Raw genomic sequence first — 14054 nt, forward strand, 5'->3', positions numbered from 1 at the left:
GTGGACTTGGCAGCACGTCGTAACTTTATCCGATGGGGTTAGGCTTTCCAGAGCTCGGTCCATGTGACCTTGCGCTCTGCTGCTTGTTCCCATCTCGTCCAGGGGCCCTGTTTCCGCATTGCCGCCATCTGGCAGGCTCGCCTTTCCTCAACTCCTGCTCGCACCTCCTCGAGGATCAGTGACCTCTTCTCTTTCCCCTGCGCCTTATCATAGCGAGGTGTTCTTCTGCTACCTAAGCCAGCTCTCCCCTGTGCCACTGTTCCCACCAACACCCTTTGCCGTAGCCTTGACTCTGCGAAATCCACCGCCGCGGCAGATCTCCACTTCCGCCCCGTCCTGACTTCAATCCCAGCCTGGGCAACCTTTGGGTCACTGGACTCCAGATATTGTAGGAGCTCCCTGGAGCACGTCACCTTGAACTCCTCGCTCAGGCTGCTGATGGGGAGCTTCAGCTTGTTATTGTGCCCGTATAGAGCAATAGTGCTCAGGCTTGGCGTCAGTCCCAGTCACCTGCGCAAGGACCTACTGACCCTCATCTCAAAGCCTTCCACCGTTTAAATGGGGACTTCGTACACCATGAGGGTCTAGAGCAGTGGTCGGCAACCCAAAATATTGAAAGAGCCATATAGGACCAAAAATACAAAAACAAATCTGTCTGGAGCCGCAAAAAATTAAAAGCCATATTACATGTGTCATGGGATATAAATTTATTTAAGAGGACTTAAAGGAAACTAAATGACCTCAAATATAGCTACAAATGAGGCATAATGATGCAATATGTACATATAGCTAGCCTAAATAGCATGTTAGCATCGATTAGCTTGCAGTCATGCAGTGACCAAATATGTCTGATTAGCACTCCACACAAGTCAATAACATCAACAAAACTCACCTTTGTACACTCATGCACAAAATTAAAAGTGTGGTGGACAAAATGAGACAGAAAAAGAAGTGGCATAAAACACGTCCTAGAAAGTCGGAGAAAGTTATGTAAACAAACTATACGGTGAGTTCAAGGACCGCCAAAATTAGTAGGACAAAACGGCGCTCGCCAAATACTCGAATCAGTGAAGCGTGTTTAATATAAACAGTGTGATTTATAACAATTAGGGAGGTTTGTGTCATGTTTGTCCTCCTACAGAAACCATACTAAAACAAAAAAATAGATTTTTTTCCCCTCATCTTTTTCCATTCTTCATACATTTTTGAAAAATCTCCAGAGAGCCACTAGGGCGGCGCTAAAGAGCCGCATGCGGCTCTAGAGCCGCGGGTTGCCGACCCCCGGTCTAGAGGATCCGATGAAGAATCCCGTGCTAGTAAATCCAGGCCTTGAACTTGCCAGGAAGGCCAGACTTGTCCACCTCGGCCAGCCAGGTCTCCAGGTCTTGGTTGGTCGCTTTTGTGGAGGCTGCGTCTCTCAGGCTGCAATTGAACACCTTTCCCGAGCTATTCACAGGTTCTTCGGTGAGTGATGGTATTTTGGTGGTGCCAAGTGAGAAGCAGAACTTGCCAGTAACCTTCCTTTTCTTTAGCACAAGGGACCTCGACTAAGCCGGCTTGAAGCTCATGCGAGCCCAGGAAATCACCTCCTGCAGGCCATTCAAGATGCACCTGCAGCCTGGGACAGATGTAGTAGTCACTGTCAGGTCGTCCATGAAGGCTCGGATGGGTGGCTGTCGGACTCCAGACCTGGAGAGGGGCCCTCTCCACTGAAGTTCCACTGAAGTTCCGCAGACTTCACCAGCATGTTCATGGCGAGTGCAAAGAGGATGACTGAGATTGTACAGCCAGTGATGATCCCCTTTTCAAGCCTGTGCCAGTCGGAGGTTGTTGTTCCAGAGGAGACTCTCAGATGGAAGTTGGCATAATAGTCCAGAATGAGGTCTCTGAACTTCTTTGGGATGTGATGCCGTTCAGTGCCTCTTCGACTAGCTTGTGGGGTATGAATCTATAGGCATTTGCGAGGTCCAGCCACAGAACAGCAAAGTCCCCCTTGTTCTCCCTGGCATCCCTGATGAGCTGAGTGACCATGCCTGTGTGTTCCAGACATCCAGATACCTCTGGGATCCCTCCTTTCTGGACTGATGTATCAATGTAGGAGTTCTTCAGGAGGTAGTCTGTCAGTCGCCTGGCAATGAGGCTGAAGAAGATCTTCCCTTCAACACTCAGCAACGAGATGGCTCGGAACTAGTTGATGTTCTGAGACTTTTCCTCCTTTGGGATCCACACACCCTCTGCATGTCTCCACTGGTCTGCTACCTTGCCCCTCCTCCAGATCACCTTCAGGATTTTCCAGAGTCTGTAGAGTAGTTTTGAACAGTTCTTATAGACCTTGTAAGGTACTCCACTGGGCCCTGGAGCAGAGCTTGTCCTTGCCCTTTGGACCACCTCCTGGATCTCCTTCCAGCCGGGCTCTTTCCCATCGAAGTCTAGCGTTGGTGTAGGTGGATTGATCAAGGACCTGCAGGGGCCTAGGTCTTGCTCTCCAACCTCAACTTTGGAGCAGGCCAGTTTACCGCTTCGCTTCTGTCCTAGCAGCTGTTTTGTGACTACAAATGGATTCGCCAGAAAGGCAGCTCTCCTCCTGAAACCTTTCCTTCCTCCTCCTATGCCACTCCGCTCTCCTCAAGGTCATCAGCTTCTTGCGGATTATGCAACGTAGCTCCGCAAGCGGCTCCCTATCCTCTTCACATGCAACCTTGAACTGCACAGTGCCTGTGTTTTTAAAGATGTAAATCTCTGTTGTTTTACAGTTCTCTTATGTATTTTAAAATGTATGTCTTAATGTATTATTTTTTAAACTGCTCTGTGACATGTGCTGTTGACCTCTTGGCCAGGTCACCCTTGTGAAAGAGATCTTGATCTCAATGGGTTTCTTATCTGGTTAAATAGAGGTTCTATAAACTGCTGCCTCAAGCTCTTCAGTTCCTGCCTGAGCTGCTGGATCTTACTCGCTCTATTGCTCATGATGTAGGGGGGCTTCGCTGCCCCCTTCTCCTCAAGTCCAAACCTCTCTGCAGCGAGGCTGATGATGATCGTGGTCATCGTCTTGAAGCGTCGGTCAGCTTCCCCATTGGCTTGTCGCTTCCAAGATGGTATCAGCATCTTCATCAAATTGGAGCCACTCTTTCTCCTTACTAGCTTGGGGCTACTTTACCCGACGATGTTCTGATGTCCTGTGTGCATCTGGTGGTTGCATCACCTGGAGGCTCCGGGCACTGTGGGGTGACTCCGGGCCTGGCTCCTCCTGCGTCTCACCAGGCGTAGTTCCTGTGCGCTGTGATTCTACCACCTTCTGCATACACTTCATCCCGGCCTAGTGTATCCGCAGGCCATGTCAGTTCTTGCATACCTTCCCACATATGCATTCCATAGTCGTCGTCGTGTTTCCATTGCCATGTGTCGTCGTCCTTTGATCCGTCCAGTGGGACTCTCTTCTGCCCAATTATTACTTTGGCCATAATTGGCAGCCCTAGATCTCATACATGAACACTATTTTTATCTATATGGACAAAAAGTGCAGTTACGTCTTATGGCCATCAGGTGCCATCTTTCAACATTGTTTTATATATATATATATATATATGTATATATATACACAGTACAGGCCAAAGGTTTGGACACACCTTTTAACAGGGCACTTTATCAAACATTTGCATGTTATCAAAACACACCTTGGTTAAATGCACACCAACCTAACATGCTAATTCATTGTATTGATTTGTATTCTATATTTTGTATAATCCATCCATCCATCCATCTTCTACTGCTTGTCCCTCATATATCATGTAAAAATGTATGTGCTCTGTACATGAATGCAATACATAAATATTATTTCCAGCTAAGTGTAATTGTAATTAATAGAAACACAGAGATGGATCTGTGTGGTCTTTGCAAGATGAGGACATAACAACTACATTGTACCTTGAACTGCAACCATAGTTGACTTGTTTAAGACTTAAAAAGCAGGTGCTGGTAAAAGACTTCCCTCCTGTGAGATGTTACATTATGTTGTTGGTGTACAATCTCTTGTGCTAATAAAAATGGTAATTACCGTATTTTCCGCACTATAAGGCGCACCGGATTATAAGGCGCACCTTCAATGAATGGCATATTTTAAAACTTTGTTCATATATAAGGCGCACCGCATTATAAGGCGCATAGAATAGACGCTACAGTAGAGGCTGGGGTTACGTTATGCATCCATTAGATGGAGCTGCGCTAAAGGGAATGTCAACAAAACAAATAGTGATTGTACTGACACTTCTACTTGTTGCTCTCTGTTCAACAACCCACTGTTTGAGTTTGTCCTCCAACTGTAGCCATCTCGCTTTGTTCCCTCGGAAACTCTGTCTAGTCTTTTTTTACTTGGCGCAGGTCATCATGTTGCTTCCTCCACTTCCGCACCATTGATTCTTTAATGTTAAATTATCTCGCTGCTGCTCTATTCCTGTGTTCTACTGCGTGACTGATCGCCTTGAGTTTAAACTCTGCGTCGTAAGCGTGTCTCTTAATAGGAGCCATTTTTGGGTCTTTACATAAAGTTTAGATCTCGCAACTACGGTAAGCAGCCGCCGACTTCACTTTCCCCGTAGAAGATGAAGCGCTTCTTCTACGGTAAGCAGCCGTAGAAGGGGGAAAATTAAGTCGGCGTAGTTACCGTAGTTGCGAGACCTGTTGTGGCTCAATATTGGTCCATATATAAGGCGCACCGGATTATAAGGCGCACTGTCAGCTTTTGAGGAAATTGGAGGTTTTTAGGTGCGCCTTATAGTGCAGAAAATACGGTACATGTTTTTTTACATCTTTATCTACACCAATTCCATATAGTACCGATAAGAGTACCGATGAATACCGGTATCGGTAAGGAATATCATTATTTGTATTGTATCGATAAAATCCTAACGATATACACATTCCTACACGTGATACTTCTCAGCCTATCAAATCTGTGCATTCCAGGCGCTAAGCATAGAGACAGACAAAAGTGCAAGATGTATGGAGAAACAGGGAGAGAAAGACTGTCAGATAAGAGTGTGAAATGCGAACAAAAAAAGATGGAGTGAGAGGACAGGAAAAACAACATAAAAATAAACCTATAACTGGACCTATTATAATTTTAGTTGAATACTCTTTTCTACGCCCTATAAAATGCCTCACAACCTGTAAAATGTACAATATGTACAGTAGGTATTGTGCCGTCGCTTTCATCTCACTCTACAACGGCAAGGTGTAGTTTGAGGCTCCGCAGGCCAAAAGTCCAAAAACCAACCCTGTGTCTACATAATCCAGATGCACTGCTTGCCTAATTCCTAGGGGTCTAACAAATAACCTATATGAATCAGAAATCGGTTTTAATTCAAAAGATGTGAGTGCATTGGTACACGGCTCCAAATGTAAAATAAACTGGTCGATGGCCCAATTACAATGTATGAATCAGTTTATTTTATCTGCTATACTGCTGAAAGCTCTGTCTTGCGTACATGTATGCTGTAATATTATGATGTACATACTATGCTTTATTATTGTTTATAAATTATTACCAATTTAGGGTGAATTAAATGTTTTTTTGCCTATTTTCAGAAAGAAAATGCACGAATGGGCGTGTATTCCCATGAATCAAAATAATACGAAAATGTATAATTTTTTTTTTTTAATCTGAATATGCAGTGTAGCAAAAAACAAATTGCAAATAGGTGGGCATCCACTGTAAAATAATTGTGGACAGGAGGTTACCTTGGGGGCCTGAATCAACAGCAGGCCTCCAAGCCAGGTCATATAATCTTGTAGAAGCTGAAAAGAAGCAGCGCAATGACAGAAACACGACGAAGAGAACTCGAAAAAGATGAATAGAAAGAAGAAACTGTCCAGTTAATGTTTGACTTGTGTGTTGGTAATAACTGTTACCTGAACCAGAAGCAGCTAGTCCACTTCCGAAGTTTGACCTCCTTTCCTCGCCTGCTTCCTCGTCACTGTCGTTAAAATCATCCAGATTGCCGATGTCGCTCTGCTTGAAACTCATCAGACTGGCCAGACTCTGCATATCCTCATCACTGCAAGATATGAGAGCAATGTCTGTACTTATAATTTTTACTTTAAAGTGTTTGAGAGGTTGCTGCTGACTCACGTGGCTTTGCCCTCCTTGAGAAACACACAGGACAAGGTGAGTTTGAGAGTTGCCTCTTTCACTTTTACCGACAGAGGTTTCAACTTGAGCCTCAGGTCGTAGTGCGCCGGTGTGGCGCTGGCATAGTCCTTCATGTTGACGTCGGCCGAGGCCAATACCTTCCTTCGCCCCTTTGTCTCCTGAAACGGAGAAGAGGGAAGTGAACACAAGTGCCTGAGACGACATTGTCAGTTAAGTCAAATACTTACATTCTCAATGACAAAAGTCCAATCTTTGTCTTCAAAGTCCTCTGCAGCTGGCTCCTGTTGTAAGAAAGATCTTAGCAATGTTCTTGTCCACGTTTAAGTTTTAAGAGGAAAGGATCTTGTTACCTTGAAGAGTGTCACTGTGATGTCCAGACTCTCAGGGACCTGCCAGAGTACCAGACCTCTGTAAGGGTTCTGGATACCTGGCTGCCAACTATGGAGCTAAAAGGGGCCACAATTAAGTTAGCCCATGTTTGTATTTTATAACAACATATCTGAATAAAATCTCTGTATTTGGTTTCATACCTTTGTGCTATGACGTCTATTTCTTCGGATCCACACCACTCTCAGTTTGTCTGGTTGCCTGGAATCACAGTCATTTATTACTATCAAACCAACAATATGTGTGGACCACAAAAAAGGTGATTCAAAGAAAATGTCTTGCTTAAACTTGTATTATATATTAAAAAAATAATTAAAACAAATAGTTTGGCCTCTATTTTTTTTGTAATTAACTACACATTATTTACGTTATTAGCATATCTTGACATACAGTAGAATTAAAGGGACTGTTTGAAACTAGTGTGTCAGTGTGAATGTGAGTGTGAATGTTGTCTGTCTATCTGTGTTGGCCCTGCGATGAGGTGGTGACTTGTCCAAGGTGTAGGGCTGGGCGATATATCGATATACTTGATATATCGCGGGTTTGTTTCTGTGCGATATAGAAAATGACTATATCGTGATATTCGAGTATACGTTCTCACACAGTTGCTTTTAGCTGCAGGCATTACACTACAGGCGTTTCTCACTCTTTCTTGTCTCTCCTTCTCACAGAGACTTAAACAAGCGCACCTTCTTACATACGTCACATACGTATACGCCCTCGCTGAGCAGATAGGTAGCAGCATGGCTAAAGTTAGCTGTGGTGCGAGTGGTAATATGTGAGAAAGAAGGTGCGAATCTGGTAACAAATGAAGGAAGAGTTAATTCCTAAGAAAAACAGCAGGGGGTCCATCGTCTGGCGGTGGTTTGGCTTCAAGCGGGAATATGTCAAACAGGCAACCGTAATTTGTCAAGTGTGGGGCGAAAGCGTTGCTACAAAAAGTAGCATTACTGCTAATATGTAGCATCATTTGAAAAGTCACCCGCTAGAGAATGGAGAGTGTTTGAAACTCTGCATGTCAACATCTCCGTTCGGTGCCACACCAACAAAATGCCGAGCAACCATTTCCACATCAACACTGTATGAAAAAAATAGTCCACGACATAAGGAGATAACGTCCGCCGGAACCTACCACATAGCGAAGGACGTACACAATTTGATTTCCTATAATGCAGCTCATTTTTATTTGACAGTTATTGAAATATCTTGTGTGACATTATGCACAGAAGTGCACTTTATTTGTTTTAAACTATTGTAGTGGCGTTCAGTACAAAAAGTGCACTTTAATTTAGTGTTGTTTTGATTTGTCATCTTAGTGACATCATTCGCAAAAGTGCACTAATAGCTTGTTTTAAAATGTCTCTGACAATCTTGCACGTTCTGTTTTGAAATGACATGAATGTTTGTGCCACTGCTTAATAACTGTTTAATAAATACAGTTTTGCTAAATTGACTTAGTTGTGATTTCCCTCTCTGCATGAAAGTTTAAAATGAGCATATATTAATGCAGTATGAACAAGAATGTTTTAATGTAGACACATAGAATCATCATACTGCTGTGATTATATGCATCAAGTGTTCATTCAAGGCTAAGGCAAAATATCAAGATATATATTGTGTATCGAGATATATATATATGACGCTTTGAATTGCGGTAAGGCGCCGTTGGCTTCCAACTCGCCTTATTTTAGCGTATCAGTGCCTCTCAACTGACCAAAATCAGGTCGAAGATGCGTTAGCTGTGATGCTAACAGCTAACGGTGTGGTTCGAGTGGTAATACGAGAGAAAGAAGGTGCGAATCTGGTAACAAATGGAGGAATAATTAATTCCCAAGAAAAACAGCACGGGGTCCATCGTCTGACGGTGGTTTGGCTTCAAGCGGGAATATGTCTTTACATGTCAACATCTCCGTTCGGTGCCACACCAACTAAATGCCGAAGCAACTATTTCCACATCAACACCGTAGGACATATACTATTTGATATGCAGCTCATTTTTATGTGACACTAATTGAAATATCTTGTGTGTCATCATGCACAAAAGTGCACTTATAGCTTGTTTTAAAATGTCTCCGACAATCTTGCACTTTCTGTTTTGGAAATGACATGAATGTTTGTGCCACTGCTTAATACTGTTTAATAAATACAGTTTTGGTATTGACTTAGTTGTGATTTCCCTCTCTGCATGAAAGTTTAAAATGAGCATATATCAATGCAGTATGAACAAGAATGTTTTAATGTAGACATATAGAATCATCATACTGCTGTGATTATATGTATCAAGTGTTCATTCAAGGCTAAGGCAAAATATCGAGATATATATCGTGTATCGCAATATGGCCTAAAAATATTGAGATATTAAAAAAAGGCCATATCGCCCAGCCCTAAATGAAATGTTCATATCTTTACATCCCTAATCTATCCATACTAGGGCTGTGAATTTTGGGCACCACACGAATCGATTCACTTCTTGGCGTTAACGATTCGATTCAGATTCAATTCCCGATTCAAAACAATTCTCAATTCAAAATCTGTTCTTATATATAAATAAATAAAAATCGATTTATTATTTTTTTTTTTTTTTATTATTTTATTCCATTAAGAATCGTTACAAATAAGAATTACGGTTAATCTGATTTTTTTTTTTTTTTTACACCCCTAATCCATACAGCACCATATACTGCTGTTGCCCAAAGAGCGAAAGTGACCAACAGAAACCAAAATAGACAGAGCCTTAAGCTCACACATATTCAACACCTGCTGCACTTTTTGTTTGTCAGCAAACTCTAGCGGAATGTTGACAGGCCTTTCAAAAAGACACTCCGTGTGAGGAAAACGTTGCGGATTGTTGGTGATCCAAAACGATTAAAGCAGAAGAAGCGCTTGTTGCCGGAGAACAGCCTGTCCAGCTGATCCACATTTTATACATTCTTCTTGGTTTACACTGACATCACATGTGACTTCACATTATGTCAAGCATGAGCTCCCCAGCTTGCGTGTTATTATGTAGAAAAGCAAATAAATATTCTGGATGACCGAATTTTTAAAGACACAGATGTTTCATCAAATAACAGTGAGGTTGAAACCCCAGCTGGTAACTTTTACTGAATATGTCGTAATCAATACTGTGGTGACTCCCCTCCATTGGACATTTTGTGTCTTTGGGGCAAGATGATAAGCTCGAAAGAGAACAGGAAAAGTCACTGGTTATAGCTTTGTATGACAGATAAAAACATGTTGTTGCTTGTGCATGTGTGTGTTAAGCTCCGAGAGGGAAAGCTGAGCCACAATGCAAGCTCGGTCTGGAGAACTACGTTATGAGTAAGCTCAGTGGAATTAAAGCATAACGTCATTTAGTAATCTAATTTAAACTCTCATCAACTCAAAATGGCAACACCACACCACAGTGACTGTTTCGTGTGAATTAAATATCATTGCTTTCGGTATATTTTGCTGTGACAGAGGCGGTTTTGTGTTGTAAGCTTTGGCTGACCCACTTAGCAGGATGCCACAAAACAAGCATAGTGCAGCCGGAGCATCTCAGCATCAAAAACAAGACCCGGAAGTTCTGTCAAACACGCTAACATGGGCTGTTTTCTAAATTGTGCATTTCAACACTTAATCCTACATATCTATACAGTGGATTGCCGCATACTCATCCCCTTATTTACCCTAAATCAATAATAATTTATGTACAGTATAATAATATAGCATACTGTACATGTGACCTAAGAGGCTGCAGCAGCACTAGCTTTTGATAGTCATCTTTGTTACAATTAAGCCTCAAAGTTGAAGCGAAGAAACAGGCAATACAGATACAGAGTGGGTTATGCAAACGCGGCATTTGAGAAACGCTTGATTATCTCTGACTGCTAACCCGAACGACCTAGCGGCCTATTGAGCAGTGGAGGTAGCACCACAAGAGATAGAAGCGCGGTTCTAGCGGTAGCCTGACCACCAAGATAAAGACCGTGACTGTTCTATTTATTATCGTACACTACCATTCATTAGTCGTGACTACCTATTGTAACATTTTTTAAATTGTTTAATAAGTGTGTGAGGTATACCATATAATACGACTCAAATCAGGATTATGCTTCTATGCATTAAGCTTGTTAGCTTCCTGCGTTGCAGGTGAACAATGGCAATTAAAGTGAGACGGGAAGTGTTACTGGAGCTGGATTAGTGTCCAAAATAGGACGTTGCTATTACGGTGGTACCTCAATTTACGAGCATACTGTGTTCCACGACCAAGCTCGTAACTCAAAATACTTGTATCTCAAAGCAGCAAATGAACTGAAATCAATTCAATCCATGCTCGGCCCTTCCAAAACATTTAAAATGTAACATGACTTCTAAAATAAATAGCATTATTCTCATTCATCCACGTCATTCAGTCGATCACAACTGGACTGTGTGGTTTCTTCTTAGGAGACATTTTGCCTCTCATCCACGTAGCTTCATCAGTTCATGCTCATAGACTTTTAGATTGGTCGAATCTTGATCTAACTGATCTAAGTCTAAGACTAGATCTGACCAATCTGCGTCTATAAGCAGGAACTGATGAAGCCTGCTAGGATGAGAGGCAAAACGCCTTCTAAAACAAACAGTCCAGTTGTGATCAATTCAATGCCCTGACATTACAATACCATGTACTAAACCCAACTTCAGCAGTTTTTTCAAAATATTGTTACAAAATTGATCATGTTGGTGTCCCTACATCGGACGGCTTTTTTTTTCATAGGTGTTGCCAAGTCCGCTTTTTATCTTATTATAAGTGACTTGTTTTAATACAGCTGGTTGCGTATATTTAATGTGACATTTGACAACACGTTTGACGTTGACGTGTTTCAATTTGTTCTGTCTCGTTCTGACCGTAGAGCATCTGCAGCTTCGCAATACTTTTGTGGATAAAAGTTTGTCATTTGTGGCCGCATGCCACGGAGGCTCGAGGTAGCTTGTGGGATACATACTGACGCTACGGCGGGGCTTTACTCTTAGTTCTTGTGTAAACAAAGCATGAACAACAACGTGTAACAATACATTAACTAATTTATTTCCAAAACAAGACGCTGAGACACCTCGCAACTCAGATTACTCGTAAATTGAGATACCAGTGTGCTTGCATTATTTCACATTCTGCTGGTGGTCTCGGAACGTAATCTCTACAAACAGAGGGGATCTACTGTATTATGCACGTGAGGAAGGGTGCAAATTTTGACAGTGCATTGCTGTTCAAATTCATCAGTTGTTGCACACTTACCGGAAATGGCGATAACACTATTTCTTCAACTCTTCTTATACTCTCAGTATTTATGACTAATAACCACTTATCCCATTCTCTTCTGCTACAAGCCAAGCCGTCCTGCGTGCCATATATAGCAGTGTTTCCCACACATTCGTTTATTTGTGGCGGCCCGCCACGAAAGAATTACGTCCGCCACAAATAAAAAACTTTTTTTTTTTTTTGTTGTTGTTGTCCTGTCCAGCTTCTCAGGCAAATCATATAGTTGATGTAGATGCCCATATAGGCTGTTCAGATTTACTTTACAAAAGACAAGTGTAGGATACTTCTCTTGTTGCCTTATTTGTATTTGACCACTACTGTTTTCTGTTTATTTGTTACTGACTGTGGCAGGACACCTCTGCCTCTGTTTCACTTTATGTTGCTGGTAAATAATATGGTTGTAGTAGTAGGCTAAATTTAAATTATTTAGTATGCACTAATTAAAGGGGCAAAGCTTTAAGAGACATTTTAGCTTTTATATTTTATAAGATATATTTTTTGTAAGAACCACAATTAATAAATATATTTCAGTGAATAACTTATTGTTCAAATCTGTATATAAATATGTACATAAAGTGTTGTAATTATATTGTAAAATGGATGGACGGATGGATGGATGGACGTTTAAAACAAAACTGTTATTATTAATTAGTAAGTATACATTTTTTGAGCCTTTAGAGAAAATCATATCATTGTAGTAAATTATGCAAATTACTCGATGATGCCATGGTGACCACGCCCATAGCCACGCCCCCACCGCCACAGGTATCTTGGCAGTTTATGGGAAACACTGTATAGGATAGGATCCATATATCTATGGGCTCCATCTTCTAAATGTAAATTATTTACGAAAACTATGTGAACCTATGGCTTTACATATATATATTTTGGATTCTATTTTAGTTACTTTATTGAGTTTACAACCCCCTGGTGCTGTTTTGTACTGTTTCTGTGCTTGTTTTGATTATTATTATTTCTTGATTGTTTGTAAATGTTGTATATTATAAATAAAGGTTTATAAAATAAAATTAAAAAAATTTAAAACCTAAAGATGGACTTCTTTCAATGTAAGGCTGTTGAGCACATCGTACTGGTTTCTAAATAAAAACACCACAGTTGTTGTGACCAACAATATCACGGTTATTATCATTGCGTTGTTGTTGTTGTATGTGTTTAAAAAGTATTTAAACACAAACTGGCATATTTTAAGCAAGTTTTATTTTAGGAATAAGAAATAAAATACGAATAAATAGAAAGAAAGAAAAATCTATGGGCTCCATCACTTAATAACCATTAGGGGGTTGAGTGCGACATCCGGGTATTGGCATTCTACTGTCACACTTACCGGTACGCACTCAAAATACTAAGTGTTACTATTCGTAACACAACCATCAGATCTTACAGGTTTATAACCAAAATTATAAATTTCACTAATTATTACCAAGTTAGTGAGCTGTTCCAGAACAAAGCCACGAACGTAGTAGCTCTTTCAACAAGACGTTATAAACGGGAGACGACTCGCGTTGTTGATAAAGTTTGAGCATTAGCAGCTAGCTACTCACCATTTATTAGTGCATTCTACCAGCAGCTCGCCAAAAGACGCGGCAAACTGGAACTTGGATGCCTTCTTCCCAACGCGCTGCAGTCGCTTCCAAACCGAAGTCATGGTCGAACAATGGTGTCAAATCCCCTGACAGCGCGACATGAAGAGAAAGGAAGAAGTGATGGGACACCTGTCTTGACTCGATGGCTTTCTCCGCCTGACAGGCTGACAGCCCCAGCGCCTCGATAATCGTCATCTGCATCAACCCTAACACGCCCAAACCGGAAACGTGGCCACGACCGCATTCAAAATAAAACACATGTTTTTATAACAAAAGAACACAAGCGCGAGCTATTTGTTTGTCAGAAGATATGTGGAGGTACAATTTGTTCTGGAAATAAATGAGACACGTCTATGCTCTCTTCCCAATGAGCCATCATCATCATGCCATTCTAATGTCTCTCATGTGAGTATGTCAGAAAAATTCACTCAAGAATAACCAAACATTCACTCAATGTTAAAAACATCCATTTACTTTTTACGTGTGTTTTTAACAGTTATGGTAGTTTTATAAGAGTTACATCCGGTTTAATTTTCGTTTATCACGGCAGGACTTCCGTCTCTACTGAAAAGTACTTATCTTCTAAACTTATATCCACCCATCCATCCATCCATTTTCTACTGCTTGT

General features: G+C 41.4%; 1 protein-coding gene across 6 annotated transcripts in view; it reads right to left on the bottom strand.

The window, feature by feature from the left end:
- ehbp1l1a (EH domain binding protein 1-like 1a) overlaps positions 1–13769 on the bottom strand; it is a 33382-nt gene extending 19613 nt beyond the window's left edge. Inside the window, exons 1-7 of one of the 6 annotated variants that reach the window (XM_062065013.1) lie at positions 13385–13768; positions 6679–6736; positions 6499–6594; positions 6376–6429; positions 6128–6306; positions 5908–6053; positions 5737–5793 (exon numbers count right to left, since the gene is read on the bottom strand). In XM_062065013.1, the coding sequence (XP_061920997.1) occupies positions 5737–5793; positions 5908–6053; positions 6128–6306; positions 6376–6429; positions 6499–6594; positions 6679–6736; positions 13385–13488 (694 nt within the window). In that variant the 5' untranslated portion in view covers positions 13489–13768. Of the gene's footprint in view, positions 1–5736; positions 5794–5907; positions 6054–6127; positions 6307–6375; positions 6430–6498; positions 6595–6678; positions 6737–13384 lie in introns of all 6 variants that reach the window. The other 5 variants (XM_062065016.1, XM_062065012.1, XM_062065014.1 and 2 more) reach the window with 5 other exon arrangements.
- Between the last annotated feature and the right edge of the window lie 285 nt (positions 13770–14054).

Source organism: Entelurus aequoreus, linkage group LG12 (genome assembly GCF_033978785.1).
Source record: "Entelurus aequoreus isolate RoL-2023_Sb linkage group LG12, RoL_Eaeq_v1.1, whole genome shotgun sequence".
NCBI classification, from domain to species: Eukaryota; Metazoa; Chordata; class Actinopteri; order Syngnathiformes; family Syngnathidae; genus Entelurus; species Entelurus aequoreus.